Source organism: Cucurbita pepo, chromosome 11 (genome assembly GCF_057944985.1).
Source record: "Cucurbita pepo subsp. pepo isolate OVF chromosome 11, ASM5794498v1, whole genome shotgun sequence".
Classification (NCBI taxonomy): domain Eukaryota; kingdom Viridiplantae; phylum Streptophyta; class Magnoliopsida; order Cucurbitales; family Cucurbitaceae; genus Cucurbita; species Cucurbita pepo.
In genome coordinates, this window is record NC_141808.1 from 14,517,280 (window position 1) to 14,538,174 (window position 20,895).

Sequence of the window (20,895 nt, forward strand, 5' to 3'; positions counted from 1 at the left end):
ATTAATTTTGCTATCTTAATTATAGAATATTATAAATTATTTTCAATTGTGACAAAATAAAAGGAAGAAATGGAGATGCAGAGTATCGATCTCGTACCTCGTGCATGCTAAGCGAGCACTCAAGTTCAGAACTAGGATAACGAGCTCGTGAACTTAATTTCATTTCACACCCAAGGAATAAAATAAGACTTTCTTCCAAAAGTTATTATACATTTGAGAAAGTTATTTTAAAATTAGAAGAAAAAAAAGTTTTTGGTGAATCTTAGTCAAAATTAGTTAAATCGTGAGGGTGTTTTAAGAGGAAGCATTGAACAAACTTTCTTCCAAATTTGCTCAAAGCATAAACACTAGAGAAGTAAATATGTACCCATAACATTACAAGATAGACGATACAGACAACACGTAGAGTAGAGGAAATAAACAAAGTACATTCTAAAGTTTTTGGATAGACGTAATTGTTGACGAGTAACGAGCCAAGCCATCCCATGATCATGGGGTGGCTACTCATTTCTTCATCCATATCACACATCTCAAGCACTTTCCTTCCATTAGCAAATTAAAAGCTTGATTGATGTCTTCGAAACCTACTTCGTGTGTCACAAATTTATCCAGCTCAAGTTTCTGATGGTCGAAGATTCCAAGATCAATAAAATGGTAGGATTTATATGGAATATTCGCATAAAAAAGCAATACGAAGTTACCTTATCTGTGTACCATTTAAGAAGAGTGGGAACATCTGATTTAGGCTTCAATCCTCCATATAACGAACCCATAATAGTCTTCCCATGAAAAAGGACATCATAAGAGCTAAAACTCAAAGTTGCGTCTGGTTTGTCCACTCCTACCACAATTGTTTTTCCCCAACCCTAGAGCCAAATAGAACTTGAAGAAATAAATGTTAAAACGTTTTAGAATAGTTTTTGCACTTTTAGTAGTTTAGAGTTACGTCAGTAACAAACGTGTTTCCTGCGCGTCGGCTGAAAAAACCTTTTACCTTTCGAGTAATAAGGTCAGTTTCATAGTTCCAACCTAGATAAGACTATTTGATACCTTATTGGAGCTACCCGCTTCAATCTAGCCAAGATTTTGACAGGATATGGAAGCATATTTATTACACTCTATCCAATTGATAGATACCATAGAAAAGGTATAATCAAGGTGAACAAAGAAAATGTAAACAGAGAAGGATTGGAGGACCTTTCTGCAGCATGCAAATGCTTCCTGAACTAAGGAAGCCATTCCAACACATTCAAAGCAGTAATCTGCACCCCCATCAGTCATTTCATTAATTACCTGATCACCATTGACATTCAGAATGGGTTATGAAAAGAAGGTTATTTAGTAAGAATCAATCTTACCATTGTTACAAATTCACAAATGCATAATAATAGCACTTGCAGTGCTGATAAAAGCCTCAACAAAATATATACAGCACAAAATAACATTCTTCAAGAAAAATTGCTTAAACAATTATGAAGGGGAAGAAATTATTTGTTGCTAAGATCATCGGTTTGATGGGAAAATGGAACTGAACCACAGTCAATCTCATCAATAACTTACATACCTGGCTCACATGTTTATCCCCGAGGCTTCTAGAATTAACAAACTCAGTGACTCCAAACTTTTTTGCTGCATTTGGGAAATGAACACATTTTTATTACTACTAAGTTAATGATAATTTGATATTAAATGCTTATCGTAGACTATAAGTTCGAAGAACAATGCATACACATGATTAAGCACTTAACTTGAAACACATGGCTCCTTCAATGGAGAGGAGCTTCAGGACTTTATAACCATAGTAGCCTTTATTCAAGAGAGGGAAATTAATGAACGAAAATAAAAGTACTTGCCAGCTTCAAATTTATCAGGGTTGATATCTATCCCAATGATCCGGCTTGCTCCACATAGTCTTGCTCCTTCAGCTACCTATAACAACAATAGTAAACCATGAAGTTTTCAACGTAGCCTGTCAAGGTTTTACTGAAATGAATCATTAATGAGTTCATACAGCTAAACCTATGGACCCCAGTCCAAAAATGGCAACAGTGGATCCCTTCTCCACATTTGCTGTTTTCCATGCCGCACCAACCCCTATAAACACATGTTGAGCAATATTTATGAGACATTACGTGTAAAATCTCCAACGAAACATTCTTTATAAGGGTGTTAAAACCTCTCCCTAGCAAACGCATTTTAAAAACGTTGAGAGGAAGCCCGAAAGGGAAAGTCTAAATAGGACAATTTCTGCTAATAATGGGCTTGAATTGTTACAAATGGTATCAAAGCCAGACACCGGCGATGTGTTAGCAAGGAGGTTGAGCCCCGAAGAAATGTGGATTGGGGAGTCCCACATCGATTAGAGAAGGGAACGAGTGCTAGCGAGGACGTTGGGCCCCGAAGGAAGGTGGATTGTGAGATCCCACATTAGTTAGGGAGGAGAACGAAATATTCTTTATAAGGGTGTGGAAACCTCTCCCTAGCCGACGCGTTTTAAAAACCTTGAGAAGCCCAAAAAAGAAAACCCAAAAAAGACAATATTCGCTAGCGATGTCCTCCACAATGGAAAGTAATGGATTAGACAGTGACCTGTTGCAACCCCACAACTAAGAAGGCATGCCCTGTTTGGAGGTATTGCAGGATCAATTTTCAGTACATTGGCAATATCTACCACGGTGTATTCAGTGAAACTTGATACAGACAGAAAATGATGAATAACATCCCCATTGATATCGGTGAATCTGCTCGTCCCACAGCGAGGCATCCCCGGAGCTATCTTGAAAGGGAGTTTAGAACAGAGATTGCTTTTCACTGATAAGCAATCTGCACACTCCCCACAGTCAGCCATGAATATTGGGATGACAGTATCTCCTTCCTTAACTTCATTGACATCCTTCCCTACACTCTCAACCACTCTGCAACGTGAAGCAGTTCATGAAATTATATAAATCTGGAGCAGGTCTCTTTTTTTCCTTTTTCCTTTTTCTTTTCAATAATATTACTTCAGGAATTCAGATAGAAAGCATAAACAGATAAAGAGATGTGGCATGAATATAATTCTTAAACAATATGCATATGGTAGTGTCGAATCAACTATTAATGGAATGATACTGAAGTATAAGAACATGTTTTTCATATGCGGTCATCTAAGGCGGCAAGTTCAATCTAAATCAGTGTATACAATAAATAATCCACATAAATTTCACAATGCAGTGTCCAGCAAGAGCTTATCTGAAAATTACCAAAAGAAGTTCAGAACATTTGGGAATCGATTAGCACCATTTTCTAGTTTTGCATAATCCAAGATCCTTCCAGATTATCGCTATATCAAATGCAAATTGCAGATTCAGAGTATCCGAAACATCAATATCGAATTTTATTCAACAAGATTGAATTACTCCAAACAAATTCGCCAGTCGGCAGAATAATTTAAAGGCGAGTGAACAAAGATGTGGAACTCACCCAATAGCTTCGTGGCCAAGAATTCTAGGAACAATCCCCGGAGGATCCTTCGGAAATGGAATATCCAAAAAATTGAATAAGAAATCACTCCATTCTACAAAACCTACAACTTAAAATCACATGACGAACCTTCAACTTCCAGAAGGTAACATCACTCAGACACAAAGAGGTGCATGTTATCCGAATTCGAACTTCACGAGCCCTAGGCGGTGCCACAATTATCTCCTCGATCACTAATGGCTCACCAGGCTTCCGGCAGACAGCAGCTAACAAATTTCAAAAGCGTTGAAACATCAAACATTTCAAAGGAATGAGGAAGGGAGATTCAAACCAAAAGCAATCTGGATAACATAGAAGTACCTCTACAGCGGATAGAGTGGACTCCGGTTGCCGCCGACGATTCATCCATGAGGGAGATCTAAAAGCTCGGAGAGGATACAGCGTCGTCTTGGGACTGTGTCAGAGAGGGCCTTCGGTTCATCGGTTTTATAGTTAAAATCCATGATTAGAAGAGACGAATTAATTCACGTTTTTCATGCATTCAAATTATTTGTTTCTTATTTTCTCTCTTTTTATTCTTTTATTTTTTTATTTATTTATTTTCTTTCCTCACTTCTTTATTTTTCTCCACACTATTTTTATTTTTAATTTTTTTCTTGTTTTTTTTTTTCATTTTTATTAGGCTAAATTAATAAAATAAAAAAAATAGTATAAGATTTAAAACTAATAAAAATGTTTCAATAATACTCTTAATTAAAATTTTATTTTTATTATTATTGTTTTTTTATTTTTCGTAATAAAAAATTATTTTTATCTATCCATCATTTTTAAGTTAAAATAGATATATTTTAGGTTAAAAATTGATAAAACCCACTTTTTAATTTTAGAATATTAAAAATATATTTTGAAGTAATTTTGAATATACTCTAAAAAGTATTATTATAAATTATTTAAAATAAATTAAATTGCAAAATAAACTTTAGATTTAACAATCTTATTTAAATAAAATTGTTATGAAATATACCATTTCACAATTATAAGAAGTTTAGAGATATACTTCTATCCCTAAAAGATCAGATAATCGAGTCCATCAATTTTTTTTTAAATTTTGCAGGTCAATTTTATGAGTTAATTGAGCACGAGTTTTCTTCGCAAGAGTTCTGATAAAATTCATTTGTTAAATTAGCTAGTGAATTTAACAATTAAAATGTGTTCGAGTCTAATGGAACCACCATTCAAGACGAAGCTAAAAGTTTAAACCAAAAATTGATATAACTATTAGATGAACACGACTCTCCACAATGATATGATATTGTCCACTTTGAGTATTAGCTCTCATAGCTTTGTTTTGGGCTTCCTAGACGGCCTCACACCAATGGAGAGAGTATTCTTTAATATTATAAACTCCTGATCATTCTCTAAATTAGTCGACATGGGACTTTTATCATCCAACAATAACATCTAAAACTTATCGTATAAATTATTTTTTTCTTTTTTCTTTTTTTTTAATCATAAATATTACACTTATGCGTCAAAAACAAAAATTGATGTGTCAGTGTCTCGAGTTTAGGGTTTAAGATTTAGTGACACATGGCTGTGAAATATAAAGTAGATGACACCTTACAAATTTCTTCGTTTTTAGCACAAATCCTATCTCTCGTGTCTATCACTCTTGCCCACATTAATTAAATCAAGTCCTTATGTTCATAAGACTAAGTAGGATATATGCAACGCTATACAACTAAGATCGAAGCTTGGTGCTACCTCAACGTCTTATCAAACAGAATATTGAGCATAAACGAAAAGGGATAAACTATACCGAAATAATAATTATACAAATTAAAATTGTCCGAGTAAAAATTAAATTATAATTGAATATAAATTAATAATTTTGAAAATTTTAGGAGTTTTTTAATACATGTTTTAGGAATTAATTAAACTATTTCTTGTGGATTTTATATATTAAAATTTTTCAAAACATAAGGGGCCATGGCTGCTGGAGCCGAAGCATTTGGTGTGAAGGTATTTTCTTTTTTTTTTAGTAAAACGTAAATGCACGACCTCCTTACGAATAAAGAAAATGTATGTACGATGTTCGAGACTATTTATGCATGACAAAGATTTGCATGTCATTTAATTCGCAGAGAATCCCTCGCTAAACGGAGAATGAGGAAGGGGGTGGGGAGAGATTTTTTTTATTAGTCAAATGGGACCAATGACGGGAATTACAATCCTATTTCCAAACGAACGTAAAGTAATTGAATGTACAGAAATGGCTATAGCAAAACTTCTAGAACAATGTAAAGTACATTGAATGTACAGAAATGGCTATAACAGAGCTTCTATTATTCGTATAAACAGATACTCTAGAAAGAACATTTTAATGTGGTGCTACTGATCTAATAACTAAACTTGGTAGCTTCCGAATGTTTTAGTTTATGCTCCTACCTCATGTACAGTGACTACTACGAAGTATTTACTCATTGGTGGGACAAGTTCTTCTATTCTAGTTCATCGCTTTTCTTGGCTATATTTCGAAGAAAGAACGGGGCAAAGATGGAAGTGGCAATTTTTCGGAAGAAAAGTTCAAATACTTAGGGTTACACGGTACTACGCACGCATAAAAACTCTAATTTTTTTAGTTTTAAATAACCATGATAGTTCAGATACCAAGTTACATGTCCCTCAACTATTACACCATACAATAACTATGATCTCTAGCATTTGACATCAGGAAATCCGTAGAATATTTATTGTTCTAGTTGAGATCCATAATCACTGGATATGCTAAGAGCAGAGCTCTCAAATATTTGACTACAGGAAAGAAGCCAACAAACAAGTTCCCCAACCAAATTTATCTCAGGAAATGCACTAAATATGATAAAAATAACGTCAAGAAATTTGCACCTGGGTATTGATTCTAATAAGAATTCTCTGCAGACAGCTCTTTAAGTTCAAAATTCAAACTACTTTCTTCCCCTGCTAAGCCTCTGCAAGTGGTAATTAATGCTACCCCAAGGCTTCCTGTTTCGGTTGGACTGCAGCACATAAAGAGAGACCGAAAAGCAAGTAATTATCACATGGTAGAGTTTTAAAATAGCCAAAGAACTCGATGAAGAGTATACGAAATTCTCAAATTATATCGAAAAGCAAGTAATTATCACATGGTAGAGTTTTAAAATGGCCAAAGAACTCAATGAAGAGTATAAATAATTCTCGAATTATATCAACGAGTAGCAGAAAGTCACCTGAGCATCCATGCAAGTATTTAGAATTTCCTTATGTCTGGTGCACTTCTCGTCATTGTTATGATTAAGAGCCATGCAATTGAGAAATGATATCATTTCCTTCATGCAAGGTTTGCTAAGAGTGCCGAACTTCTTTGGGTTGATGTATAAAGTACCAGCTTTCCTACCCATCGATACAGACTACAATCCGAAAATAAATGGCGGTTAGACTCGATGTCGCCATTAAGAATGTAACAAAAAATGAACCATATGAAGAATATGAAACGATCAAACACTGGCCTAATTTAGACAAAGGTGTAGAAAATTCCCGAGTTCCAACTCCTTAGAAATAGCAAAAGACAATTAGCACACAAAGGAGAAAAATACAACAATGCAGAAAAACACAATTAATTCAATCCCAAGGGAAAAGCCCTTCTTTGTTCCTCCTCTTGCTTCTACTGTTTCACAGTCCATTCTCTCTCTCAACCACAAGTGTTGTTAAATGATAATTGTGAGATCTCACATTCGTTGGAGAGGGGAACGAAGCACTCTTTATAAGGGTGTGAATCTCTCCCTAGCAGGCACGTTTTAAAAACCATTATGGAAGCCCGAAGGGAAAGCCTAAAGAGGACAATATCTGTTAGCGGGTGGGCTTGGGCATTACAAATGGTATCAGAGCCAGACACCGGCCGATGTGCCAACGAGGAGGCTGAGCCCCGAAGGGGGTGGACATGAGGCGGTGTGCCAACAAGGATGTTGGGCCCCGAAGGGGGTGAATTGGGGGGTCCCACATCAATTGTCTGCATCTTCCTGACCAAGACCCAGTAAAGAAGGGGTTCGCTTTGTTTGGGATGAACTCGCAAAGACTCGACCCGGGGACTTCCCTCGTAGAGTGGCGTCTTTTATAAGACTCTACTTTCCTTGAGAAGTGGAACTCAAAAGAAGGAAATGAGTGCCAGTGAGGACATTGGGCCCCGAAAGCGAGTGGATTGTGAGATCTCACATCGGTTGGGGAGGAGAACGAAAAGTTCTTTACAAGGGTGTGGAAACCTCTCCCTAGTAGAGGTGTTTTAAAAACTTTGGGGGGAAGCCCGAAAAGGAAAACTCAAAGGACATTAGCGGAGGGCTTGGGCTATTACAAATCATGCCCTCAAGATGAAAAAGTCTTTCAACCGTACACCTATGGGGGCAGAGATTTGTGAAGCATGAAGGCATGGGGGATAAACACCGTGATGGTTCGTTCCTATGGGAGAAGACCTACTTGATTGTCCTTAACTTTCAGTGACTTTTATGGAAGGCTTTCTGCAGCCTCCTTCAACTTCTTTTTCTTTCATTTTTTTTATTTCTAATATCATGAATGTTAAGGTCATTTTGCACGCAACTCGACTATTCTCATGGGACAACTATTGAGCCTACAACATTAGGGTACCAAAGGAGTTTATGCTAATTGATTGAGTAGTCATAGGAGTCGTCTGACCCTCGGCTTTGCTCCTGCAAGTAATGGCTTTTTAACATTGCTCAAGATTGCAGGAGGAAGATTTTCTAAAAAAAGCTGCTGAGTTTGCTTATTGATCCAAGTAAGCATTAAAACCTTCTATCAATTGTACTCGTATGATACTAAATCCTAGGTAGGTGGCCTCCATGCTTCGACCTATCTGTCACAAACTTCAAAGGGTACACCCAAATAACCTCCCCTCCACTACTCAAACTCTTAAAAGTGTAATGGCTCCAAAACTTCAAAATGAGTACAGAGGAAGGTTACGGTCCCTCACCCTTATCTCATTCCAAACCATACTAAGGAAAACAAGATACGATTGATAAACCAAAAAAACAAACTCTTGGCCACTATTATAAAATGCCAGAATAATGCCCACAAAATCAAAAGTCTTCTCTCACATCTCCTTCTTATCATTACCAAAGTGCGAGGTTCAGCATCAACTAAATCAGTATTGCACCACCACAAGTACAAAATCACCAGAACATGCATGTTACATTAACCGTTAATAAGTCACCGTAACACAAAGTTCATACATAGTCAAGAAAGATACATGTCTCATATCAACAATTAGCACAATCTCATGCTTAACTTAATCAAAAGCATGAACAAGTAACGTACACAACAGCGGTACTAAGCTTTATTGAACACATTACATTTTCCATATTCAGTCACCATAGGATGGCAGCTCTCAGGATCCATCTTTGCAATTTCATCAGCTCAAAACTTCTAACTTTATCGACCTCTGTCAACTCTCTACTACAACACCCTTTTCAAACATAGTGATCCTTAGCCATTTACACAAGACCTCACTACTAAATCTCTAAACTCTTTTCTGGGTAGTTCAACCGTTGACCATTCATACCCAAGACCTCGAATCTACCCACATCGGCTCTTAACCATTTATACCCAAGGTCTAATGCCACATTTCTCACTCCATCGATTCTTGACCATTTACGCCTAAAACCCCAATGCCATTCCTTAATTTGGCCCTCAATCATTTATACACAATTCCTCAATACCACAAGTGACATATCAATCCTTGACCATATTACCCAACTGATATTCACATGCTTCTCTTAATTCATCCACAATAATTTCAGTACTCACAACCCAACTCCTATAATACGCTTTCAACCAAATACTCAAGTATCCATTTCAGAGAACACTCAACATGTCAGCAAACTCCCAACGTATAGGAATTAATTAATATATAGCTAAATATGTCACCCAACATGGCACAACCACACATGAACAATCCAGCACACTATATCACATAATGATCAACAACAACACCTATCTAGTACAACAATAATACCAAAAACATTCTGAAAGGAACCATGCTAACAATATTATTCAATAACATCCATAATTTATAAAACAGTTCAGTCACAAACATAACGAAACTTAGATAACAAGAAGCCTCACATCTAAGGATTACTTACTTTACTAAGCGCTCCTAAATCGAATCGCAACAATCAGGGAAACTTTCCAAGGGTTAAAAGTACATCGAAAGTAAACTAAATTAAATCAAACGACCTTAAGAAGCTCAGAGAAGCTTATACCAACCGAAATTCCGATTCAGATAGAGAGAATTCCCACTTCGGATCTGGTTTCTACGAAGTGTGGGTTTCGGGTCTGAAGAGAACTGAAGTCGTGGATAAATAAGGGCGTGTAGTCGCCGGAGAGAAGTCTCGAGAGAGAGAGAGACCAGATCGAGATGTGACGCCGCGCCGCTAATGGGTTCTGCTCGCCGGAGGCGGAGTTTCAAGAAGAGGGCAGTCAGGGAAGGAAGGAGAAATGGCAGAGAACTTCGCGTTGGAGAGAAAAGCAGGGTGCGTAGGGTTTTTTTTTTTTTTTTTTTTTTTCCTTATTATTATTATTATTATTATTATTTACTTAATTCTCTTTTTCTTTTTTCTATTTTAGATTTAATAGAGAATTTTATTTTCCAAAATTTTTTAAACTAAAAATGACATTTTGATATTAGTTTGTTGATTACAACGAGCCCTGGCTCGATGGCTTAAAAGTCGAAGTGAGCTACATCTGAGTTAAACTTGGAGATGGAAGTCTACTTTCGTTTCTCGACAGTGAAGTAAGACTAAGCTCATGAGCTTATTATCCTAGGTCGGAACAAGTTGATACGATCCCCTTTTTTACGTCCCCATGTCCCTCCAGTGTGGCGACATGGGGGCGAGAAAAGGAAGGAGAGGGATGAGGTTTCTCTCGCTTTTGGCATAGTGGGTCCCTAGTGGGAGGCCTGCACGACAGGCTATTAGCTCAGTGGTAGAGCGCAACCCTGATAATTGCATCGTTATGTCTGGGCAATGAGGGCTCTCAGCCACATAGATAGTTCAATGTGCTCATCAGCGACATCTCACGCTTGAGGAAGTGGTTGTCGTGGCTGTCGTGGCGACCATCCATTGTCATCAAGTCGTCTCTTTCATTTTTTCTTCCTTCTTTCAATTTCGACCTTATCTCTCTTTAATCTAACTCTTTTCGTTCCCGAATAACTAGTGACCTTTGATTCATTAGCCAGTGTCTTCCTTGTGCCACCACACCCTTTGATATCACTCCTAGTGACTACATGTCGTCCACCCCACATTGCGTCAAGGTCTGCACGCAAAGTAGATCATACTATTTTGTGACTTTTTCGTCGTGAAAAAGCGTCAGCATCGATCTAAAAAGTGTCGGTAGATACGAAACACGTATTTCACATAGTTACACATCTCTCGGCACCAAACAAAGCATTAATATAGCTGTTAAAAATATTAGCTCATCTTTTTCCGCCATACGGGGTCATAATTTGCAAAAAATAATCTACTATGTAATTTCTTATAAGATTTTTTCTTTAAAGAAGTCACGAGCATCTATGAAACTGTTATTGATATACTAAAATTAGAGACGTCAACCTATTCAAATAGGGCAAAGATTATTAAAGAAAGCTGTATTAACTAAACACGTTGTAGACGAAGATTATATTCCTTATCCCTTGTACCGAGCCTAAAATACAAAACTAACCAATTATATATTTATTTAAGTATTTTGTAGATGAATAAATTTATTTAATTTTAAGTGTAAAATGAAGATGTTTGTAATATTTAAATTTTAGCTTTTGAAAATTACGTCACCAAAATATTATATTATATTATATTTTTACTTATAAAATATTATGAAAAGTAAATTATGGAATCCGAGCTTGATCTATGTATAAATAAATGAATAATTTTTTAAATTTAAAAATTAAAATAAGTAATGGAAAAGAAATGGAGAAAACTTATTTTTCTCTTATCCAATGAACCGAACATGTCGGTAAGTATATCTTCATATAATGATTTAATTACAATTCAACTCGTTAAAATATTTAACAATTTTTTATTTAATGGGCAAATTTTCACGTTTAGATATTATAAAATTATAAAATTATATATATATATATATATATATATATATATATATATATATATATATATATATATCAGGTGTACCAGTCACATTAATAAATATATGTTGTAAAGATGTAATAAAGATACAATTAAATTCAAATGCTGGAAATTTAACAAAAATAAAAAATGTTTTAATGTACTAACATTTTATTTAATCATTTTTTTAATTATCTTCAAAATTACGTTTTGTTAATTTAATATTATAATTATTTCTTAAATGATTTGGGCATGTACGTACTCCACGTGGCTAAACACTACTGGCTACTATATTTGTGGGCCCAACTGTCTCTGCTCCCCAATAAAATCTCCCACGAAATAACTTTAATAATTATATTTATATTTATATATATATATATATATTTATATTTAATTTAGTAATTAAAAATTATCTAATAAATTCTTGGATTTTTTATTTTAAAATGGTCTAATTTTAAATTTTTTAAACATTTTTTAAGTTAGGATTATTATTGTTTTTTTTTTTAGTTTCAAAAGTTTTTTTTTTTTTTTTGTAAATTTGATGGATGTTTTTATTAATTAACATTATTTATAATTTTAAAATAAATACAAAATAGATATGTAACACAAAATTGAGAGTGATTAGGAGAGGAATGAAGCAAGAAACTGAGAGAACTGGAAGGTGTTGGATGATGAAAGTCTCAATCAGCTAATTTAGGAAATGATTATAAGTTTATAAACATAGAAGGGTGTGAGAGGTTTTGAGAAGTCCAATGCAAAGACAGAAGGGCTTATGCTGGACAATATCATACTATTGTCAAGATTCTGTTCATCTAAGGGACGGAGTTAAGTAGGATTGGAAATGAGTTGCTGGTAATGGCTCCAATGTTCATCCTTCTAAAGAAATTCGACGAAACAAACACTATTAAATTCTGCTTCACCATTATCTAACCATGATTTTCGTAGCAATGCAGTACAGTAGTGTGAATGATTACAACACAAGATTTCCAAATCAATCATAAACAAAAGGAATCAAATCAAACGCACAAAAGTTGTTAATCTTGCCTTTCTTCACGATCAATCTGTGATTCTGATTCTTTCAACTGCTTTTCTTCGAGCACTGCGCTGCTATGAAATCCGCGACGTCTTTGATGAACTCAGACCATTCTGGTAACTCTGGAAAACCGTAGAAGGTGTGAAATGCATTTGGATATTCGATTATGTAAGCTTCCTTACCTGATTTCTTCAATCCTTCGTAGTATCTCTGTTGCCGATCGATTAATGGATCTAATCCTCCAACAAACACTTTAATCGCTGGAAACCTCACTTTCGATATATCCTCTGATTTTGGACCGAAAATGTTTACCGACTTGTGGTCTCTGTCAAATCCTTCCGGTAAAAAAGCCTTCCAGAACCAGTCCGCGCGGTCAATCGTCAACAGTGGAGCTTTTAATAGTCTGATTTCCGATTCCGTTCGCTCTTCTCCGCCGAAGAACGGTTGAATCGCGATGAGGCCGATGATCTCCAGCTTGCGAAATTCGTGATCTCCAGATTTCAAAATCATGTGATGAGCGATGTTTCCACCGGCGCTGTCGCCTGCAACGAAGCACCGTTTCAGATCGACATTCGCCGGTAATCCTTCAAACGAAGAACCGTCACCGTCGATGAATTTCAGAACATCGAAGCTATCTTCGTACTGGCAAGGCCATTTATTCTCTGGAGCGAGGCGGTAGTTCACAGAGATGACTACGGCGTGGATTTCTCGAGAAAGCGACTGGCAGAAGTCGTCGTAGAGTTTGGAATCAGGAGCCATATACACGAATCCGCCACCGTGGAAATAGACGATCAACGGCAGCGATTCGGACGTCGATTCAGAAGTCGGAAAGTAGAGACGGAACCAAAGGTTTCGGGAAGCATCGACAGTGACATCGAAGCTTTTGACGCCATTCTTTGGTTTCTTCAGTGGAGAAGACTTGAAATCCATGAGGTTAAAGATAAAGCGATTAACCGAGCCATCGGGGCGAGAGCAGATGTCGGTGCCGATGGTAATGGAAGTCAAAATGATCTTCACCTTCCATGGGAGGCGCAGGGCTGAAAGAGCGTCGGACATTTCTGCGCCAGCGAGTGTGCCAGAGTTGGTGGAGACGATGAGGATTAGAGTAAAGAAGCGATGATTAATTATAAAGAAATAAAATGTTAGGTTGAATGGACCTCAAGGTCACTACCTCATATAATAATATATATATATATATACACACACGCGAGATGTGTACAATGATTACATGCGTGGGCCTTAATCCACAGTAACAAAACCGTAGACGTAGCTCTCAGAATGGAGGATTCTCATAACATATATAGATATAACCTTTTACGTTTAACACCCCTCAATCTGGACGATATACTACTAAATTTAGATTGCGTCGAAAACTGCTAATAGAAGGAGCTAGCAGTGGCTTTGTCATGATATCGGCGAGTTGATCCTTGGAAGATATGAGTTGCACATCAAGCTAACGAGTCGATACTCGTTCATGGACAAATAGGTGGCACCAATATTGTCACACCATAAGCTAGGCGCTCACGCTTGCGAAATCTCGAGCTCACGCAAGAGGAGTTGGATCTAGATTAATTCGGCAGTGGCATCAGCAACCGCCTTGTATTTGGCCTCCTACTAGAACGAGAAACTATCGGTTGTTTCTTTGAACTCCAGGAGATAAGATTGCCACCAAAGAAGATCGCATGGCCTCCCGTGCTTCGCGGTCATCAGGATTCCCGGCCCAATCATAATCTGAGAAGGCAGTAAGCAAATTAGTGCTGGACTTTGTAAAACACAAGCTCATATCAATAGTGTCATGTAGTTAATGGAGAATCCATTTGATCGCCGCCCAATGTACAGGAGTCGGGGACGGCATGAATTGGCACACTCAGTTGACACAGAAGAAGATATCAAGACGTGTCAGACAAATATTGGAGAGCACCAACGACACTCCGATAGCGAGTAGTATCCTTAGGCGAGAGCTTTTCATCACTATCAAATAACAGCTCCTCACTAGGAAGCATAAGCGTGGACACACCTTTGGAGGTGAGCATATTGGTGCTACAGTAGTCGATCAACCAACGGTCGAGGACCCAATCGAGCGTTGCGCACTCCGAGGCAAGTCAGGAGATCGATCCTTAGGATCATAACTCAGAGAGTCTAGGTGGGGCCTAGGCAATGCGGGAATAGCATCTCCTTGCAGAGGATCTGAGGCCCCAATCATTTGTAGAACAATCGATGTCGATTCGCACGGCAGCGATGCGGAAGATTTCGGCGGCAATCCCAAAGCTAGTGTGGGCACCACATTTTCTGCATCCAAAGAGTTAGTAGACACAGATATATGCATATGATCATGCTCCAAATCAGTACTGTTGTGTTGGGTTTTATGTCCTAAAACTCATAGTTTGTAAACAAAAACATATTCTATTTTCAATAAAGTTATTCAATAAAGATTGTTATTGAATAAAAAGTGAATTTTACGATTATTAATCTAAGTACAATAAATTGAGAACACTCTGACTATAGTATAATTACTTGAACTATATTGTACCTGTGATCACTAAATTGTACATGCGAAGACATGTGAGTGGGGGCGTTCTATGCAATGAGTATTGCACAAGATCGAACCATGAAGAAAATCACTCTCACTTTATAATGTCGTTTACTGTTGAGACTGTTTTTTTTTTTTCATTCGATGACCTAGGTAACTCGATCTTAATTTTGAGCTAACCATGAACTCCTGTTTATTCGGAATTATCCTTAGATTTGCATGGGTGAGAGTGACTCGAGTTATGGGTGAGAGTGGCTCGAGTTTGCCGATTCAATAGGCCTCCCATTTCAGGAGTAAGACTGAGTGAATGGCTGGGGACGTGGGGTGCAAGATGAAATTCACTCCTACCCACTTTTAGGGATAGAAGATAGGTAGTTCACTTAAGTACTGACTACAGGTCTTGAACAAGGGGCCCTACCCTCTCATTGGTCTGAGAGGGATTCGGTTTACTGGTTGGACACAAACCAATTGTTCATTAGAGGATCAGTGGGGCATAAGGAACAAGAAGTAACTTAAGGGGTAAAATGGTAAATTGACCCAACTCTAGTTACGAACAACCTGTGAAAGATCGACTTACTAATCATGATTATATCAAATCGACAATATATCTATAGTGAGGGGAGTGCAACTACTAGGCTATAGTGGAGTGTCCTAGTAGTTAACGAATGTTGGATAACAAGGTTAATAAATTTAGCCGGTTAATCTCGAATCGTTGGACCCAATGATCTATAGGTCCATTAGGTCCCCTGCTAGCTCATATCGGACTAAACCATAAAACAGTGCGACGAGTGAGTTCGAAGTGTTCAAATTCAAATTAGGGAATATGCACTAAATATATACGATATATTTAACCGCATTTTTGTTTTATTTATGAACTAAACAAAAAGAGAGAATTGGAGATATTTAAGATTTAAATATTTTAATCAATATGTGTCAGAATTGATTAGGATTGACATTTGAATTAATGTTAAATATTAATTAAATAGTTTAATTAATAATTTAATATTACTCTAATTTGAAATTAATTATTCAAATTAATAGTTGAATTAAAATGAAGAAAGTCAAAATGTTGACTTCATTTAGTAGAAAAATCCAGAGTGGTGGAATTTTGAGTCTCAAATTTTGGTTTAACCAAACTTGCATACCGGCCAAATAAACCCCCACAAATTTGAGTGTCAAAATTTGGTTAACTCTGTCATGTTTGCCACATAATCTCATACATTTGAGTGGAATTTTGAGTGTCAACACGTAATCTCAAATTTGTATGAACATGCAAATATCACCCTATAGAAAGAGTAATCAAGGTATATGGAACTTCTTCTTGAAAAAAAAAAAAAAACTCGAGAAAAACCCTCACAAACTCTCTCTTCGAATGTACTAAATCCCTTCAAAGTTTAGTCACTCACCGAATTCCACAATCCCGTTCTAAGGCTGGAGAATAGTAGAGAAGACACTAATGGTGGTTCGAAACCGGTTCGTGAGGAAAAGGGAATTTGAACTACAAAAGGTTAGTATCCAAACTCATTCAGTTTTAATACTTATGAACATGCTAGTTAATTTACTATAATTAATGTTGTAAGACGAGAATATTTTTTTATTATTTTTTTTTTTTTTTAAATTTGAGAGTATTATTCAATTGATTTCTATTTAGTTCATTTCAAAATGGATTAATATACTTTTTACCATAGGGTGAAATTTGAGTCACTTTCAGCTAATTCAATAAAAACTGTCACATCGAGCATTTAAAATAGTTTGACCAATCACAATGACTAAAATTACCTACGGTAACTTGAAAATTGAGGGAACAAAATTCCTATTTTGCCCTTTTGATGTTTTTTCAAAAAATAATAATAATAATAAATAAATAAATAAATTGTTTTTGATATTTTAAATCCAAAGACATGTCTGTCCTTCCACGTGCCATATTTATATTGTATTTATCGAAAGTACATCTCTGCCCTTTCACGTGCTATATTTATTGTGTTGTTTTTTTACTCATACCATGACAAAATGTTTTTCCTTTTCCTTTTACTTTTCCTTTGCCTTTTCATATTGAAAATGAATGAAGAAATAAATAAATAAATAAACTTAAAATAAAATAATGAATAAATAAAAGAGGACGTCGAAGTAAAAAATAAAAAAATAAATCAAAGCACCCGACGTTAGAGATTTGTGATGAATTGGGTCGGGTCTGAATTTGACACTGGGATGATCCGTCGGTAACCTCTTCTTTTACTATATGTCCCTTTTTATGATATGTTCATGTATGTGATGGTTATGGTGCTGTACAGTGACCATTAGAGACTTGCCAACTAACCCCTAATTGTAAACTCGGCTTGATTGTCGAGGGTTTGAGTAACATTTTAGAACTGGCTAAGCCCTTGAGGCACCAGACCCACGTGCAAGATGAGAGAAAGAGAGAGTCGAGAAGGAACCCGCCATTCGTGTACTGCATTTATGAACTCAACGGTCTCTTGTCCACAATAAAATTTTAGACCAAATATATATATATATATATATATATATATATATATATTTATTTATTTATTGGTCAATAAAACTTAAAAATCTAAATTAATTTAAAAATATTCTAACACATTAGTTTTGACTTAATGACTTATAATAATATTTTTAAATAAATAAATAAAATACCCTTTAAAAATACATTTTTTTAAACTTCAAAAATAATTTTATGGTGTATATGAATAGAGCCGTTAATACACATTTCAAGAGTACGTATAAAAATTTAAAAAAATAATAATATGTTTAAATTTGTAGAAAAAAAATTAATTTTTTTACCATTAATACCCTTGAAATTAAATGGAGATTGGTCTATGAGACGTAAAAAAAAAAAAAAAAAAAAAAGTTTTCATTATATATTCACGGTACATCTTTATAAAAATTAAAAGTATCCTGAACGGTATGAGAAACTTATAATTCAATAATTTGCCTATAACTTAAAATTTGAGAAATTAAAAATAGTTTTACGAACTCATCGGGATACCTACGTTCATGCATGTGATGATTACGATTTGATTGTTGAGGGTCTGAATAACATTTTAGAACTGACTATTAGTTTTCCGATGAGTTCGTAAAACTAGGGTTGAGCCTTGAAAATGCATAAACGGTATGAGAATTTTACATGCGCCTTGTAGGTGCGATTAGGGTGTCTCCAACGATGCCTTAGTCATAATCTCATTCAAATGAGAGGACCACATAGGTAGATGAGCGTTGGCTAGATTGAGGGTTTAACCTCCTTTGTGATGTTTATGTTATGGACCCTACTAGGAAGATGTCAACTGAAATCTAATAGAGAACTTTAAACAATTTCCGTAATGGAATAATGAGAACTATGAGTTGAAACTGACGTTAAGGTCGAACATCGAGAACCTATGATAAGGATGATGATGATAATGAAAAAGACTAGTAGAATGTCTCACCAAGATATCTTAGAACTTTAAGAACGAAACCCTATGAGAAAGATAAGCTCAAAAGAGCTGAACCCTTGAGAATCAACGACCCAAATAGGCCAAAGAAAGAGAATTTCATAGCTTCCTCCTTTTACCCTAAGTTGAGCTTAAACGGACCGAATAGACTAAGAGATAGCTTAGGAAAACCTATAACTTAGAAATAAATTCCTAGTATGAATAAGATATGAAACGAACGAAAAACAAATCAATAAGAGTAAGACTTAAGAACGAACTAAGAACAAGTAAGCTAATTACTGAGTACGTTATTTGTTCATCATATGCTACTTTTAACAGACTTAAGATTGGGAAGAAGCCCACATCACGTGTACGGCATTTATGAGCTCTAACTGTCAAATAATTTTATTGGGAGTATTTTCTAATTTTTTAATTTTGGATTATTTTTATTAATTGGTCTTATTTATTAAAATTAAAGATACAAAATAGATATATACCCCAAAATTGAGAGTGATTCAGGGAGGAAAGAAGCAAGAAAGTGGGGACTGGAGGGGAGTAATTCAAGTAGGATTGGAACTGAGTTGCTGGTAATGGCTCCAGTGTTCATCCTTCTAAAGAAATTCGACCAAACAAACACTATTAAATTCTGCTTCACCATTATCTAACCATGATTTTCGTAGCAATGCAGTACAGTAGTGTGAATGATTACAACACAGGATTTCCACATCAATCATAAACAAAAGGAATCAAATCAAACGCACAAAACCTGTTAATCTTGCCTTTCCTCACGATCAATCTGTGATTCTGATTCTTTCAACTGCTTTTCTTCGAGCACTGCGCTGCTATGAAATCCGCGACGTCCTTGATGAACTCGGACCATTCTGGTAACTCTGGAAAACCGTAAAAGCTGTGAAACGCATTTGGATATTCAGTTAAGTAAGCTTCCTTACCTGATTTCTTCAATCCTTCGTAGTATCTCTTTTGCCAATCGATTAATGGATCTAATCCTCCAACCAACACTTTAATCGCTGGAAACCTCACCTTTGATATATCCACTGATTTTGGACCGAAAATGTTCACCGACGGGTGGTCTCTGTCAAATCCTTCCGGTAAAAAAGCCTTCCAGTACCAGTCCGTGCGGTCAATCGTCGACAATGGAGCTTTTAACAGTCTGATTTCCGATTCCGTTCGCTCTTCTCCGCCGAAGAACGGTTGAATCGCAATGAGGCCGATGATCTCCAACTCTCGAAATCCGTGATCTCCAGATTTCAAAATCATGTGATGAGCGATGTTTCCACCAGCGCTGTCGCCTGCAACGAAGCACCGTTTCAGATCTACGTTCGCCGGTAATCCTTCAAACGAAGAACCGTCACCGTCGATGAATTTCAGAACATCGAAGCCATCTTCGTACTGGCAAGGACAGCGATGCTCCGGAGCGAGGCGGTAGTTCACAGAGATGACTACGGCATGGATTTCTCGAGCAAGCGACTGGCAGAAATCGTCGAGAAGTTTGGAATCAGGAGCCATATACACGAATCCGCCGCCGTGGAAATAGACAATCAACGGTAGCGATTCGGACGTCGATTCAGAGGTCGGAGCGTAGAGACGGAACCAGAGGTTTCGAGAAGCATCGACAGTGACATCGAAGCTTTTGACGCCATTCTTCGGTTTCTTCAGTGGAGGAGACTTGAAATCCATGAGGTTAGCGAGAAATCGATTAACCGAGACATCTGAACGACAGCAGATGTCGGTGCCGACGGCAATGGCAGTCAACATCATCTTCACCTTCCATGGGAGGCGGAGGGCTGAAAGAGCGTCGGACATTTCCGCGCCAGCGAGTTCGCTTGAGTTAGTGGGGAAGACGAGGATTAGAATAAAAAAAAGGCGATGATTTATTTATTATCTGTATATTAAATTAGTTAGGTTCCGTCCAATAATGCCCCTTTCTATTTTCTTAATTTGTTTATTATATTAAAAAAATTATTATTATTATTATTATTATTATTTTGCTAAATACAACTTTAAAATCTAAATTAATATAACCCTAAATTTTTTATATATTTTTTTTGTTCGGGTTGGGTTAAACCAACCTTAAGCACACTGAACCCGAACCCAACCTGACCCACGAAGCACACTAAGCCCACTGACCCCTAATCATGAACTCGACTTGATTGTCGAGGGTCCAAATAGCATTTTAGAACTAACCCCTAATCACACTAACCCCTAATCATGAACTCGACTTGATTGTCGAGGGTCCAAATAGCATTTTAGAACTGACTAGTATTAGAATTTTATGAGCCT

At 36.4% G+C, this 20,895-nt stretch overlaps 4 protein-coding genes across 8 annotated transcripts; all 4 read right to left on the reverse strand.

Annotated features, from left to right (window-relative positions):
* Positions 1-292: 292 nt before the first annotated feature.
* LOC111805510 (alcohol dehydrogenase-like 7) lies at positions 293-3,983 on the reverse strand. Of its 2 annotated transcripts, XM_023690619.2 has the most exons (10): positions 3,823-3,983; positions 3,592-3,728; positions 3,463-3,509; positions 2,590-2,915; positions 2,012-2,094; positions 1,854-1,929; positions 1,565-1,629; positions 1,198-1,293; positions 702-866; positions 293-621 (listed from the first exon to the last, which is right to left on the reverse strand). In XM_023690619.2, exons 1-10 carry the CDS (start codon positions 3,869-3,871, stop codon positions 505-507), a joined length of 1,161 nt encoding a protein of 386 aa, XP_023546387.2. In that variant the 5' UTR covers positions 3,872-3,983; the 3' UTR covers positions 293-504. The 2 variants fall into 2 exon arrangements, with proteins under 2 accessions (XP_023546387.2, XP_086984323.1); XM_087128197.1 differs by lacking the exon at positions 1,198-1,293.
* Positions 3,984-6,077: 2,094 nt separating this feature from the next.
* LOC111804867 (uncharacterized) lies at positions 6,078-10,036 on the reverse strand. 3 transcript variants are annotated; one of them, XM_023689672.2, is made up of 3 exons: positions 9,724-10,036; positions 6,711-6,890; positions 6,078-6,500 (listed from the first exon to the last, which is right to left on the reverse strand). In XM_023689672.2, the coding sequence occupies exons 2-3, from the start codon at positions 6,879-6,881 to the stop codon at positions 6,429-6,431; spliced, it is 243 nt and encodes an 80-aa protein (XP_023545440.1). In that variant the 5' UTR covers positions 6,882-6,890; positions 9,724-10,036; the 3' UTR covers positions 6,078-6,428. The 3 variants fall into 3 exon arrangements, with proteins under 3 accessions (XP_023545440.1, XP_023545439.1, XP_023545438.1); XM_023689671.2 differs by having other exon boundaries at positions 9,750-10,035; XM_023689670.2 differs by having other exon boundaries at positions 9,754-10,032.
* Positions 10,037-12,508: 2,472 nt separating this feature from the next.
* Positions 12,509-13,808, reverse strand: LOC111805673 (putative carboxylesterase 18). The gene has a single exon (XM_023690837.2). The coding sequence runs from the start codon at positions 13,693-13,695 to the stop codon at positions 12,685-12,687; it is 1,011 nt and encodes a 336-aa protein (XP_023546605.2). The 5' UTR covers positions 13,696-13,808; the 3' UTR covers positions 12,509-12,684.
* A 5,413-nt stretch (positions 13,809-19,221) lies between these two features.
* On the reverse strand, positions 19,222-20,433 carry LOC111806156 (putative carboxylesterase 18). 2 transcript variants are annotated; one of them, XM_023691527.2, is made up of 2 exons: positions 19,545-20,372; positions 19,222-19,501 (listed from the first exon to the last, which is right to left on the reverse strand). In XM_023691527.2, the coding sequence occupies exons 1-2, from the start codon at positions 20,368-20,370 to the stop codon at positions 19,437-19,439; spliced, it is 891 nt and encodes a 296-aa protein (XP_023547295.2). In that variant the 5' UTR covers positions 20,371-20,372; the 3' UTR covers positions 19,222-19,436. The 2 variants fall into 2 exon arrangements, with proteins under 2 accessions (XP_023547295.2, XP_023547293.2); XM_023691525.2 differs by having other exon boundaries at positions 19,222-20,433.
* Between the last annotated feature and the right edge of the window lie 462 nt (positions 20,434-20,895).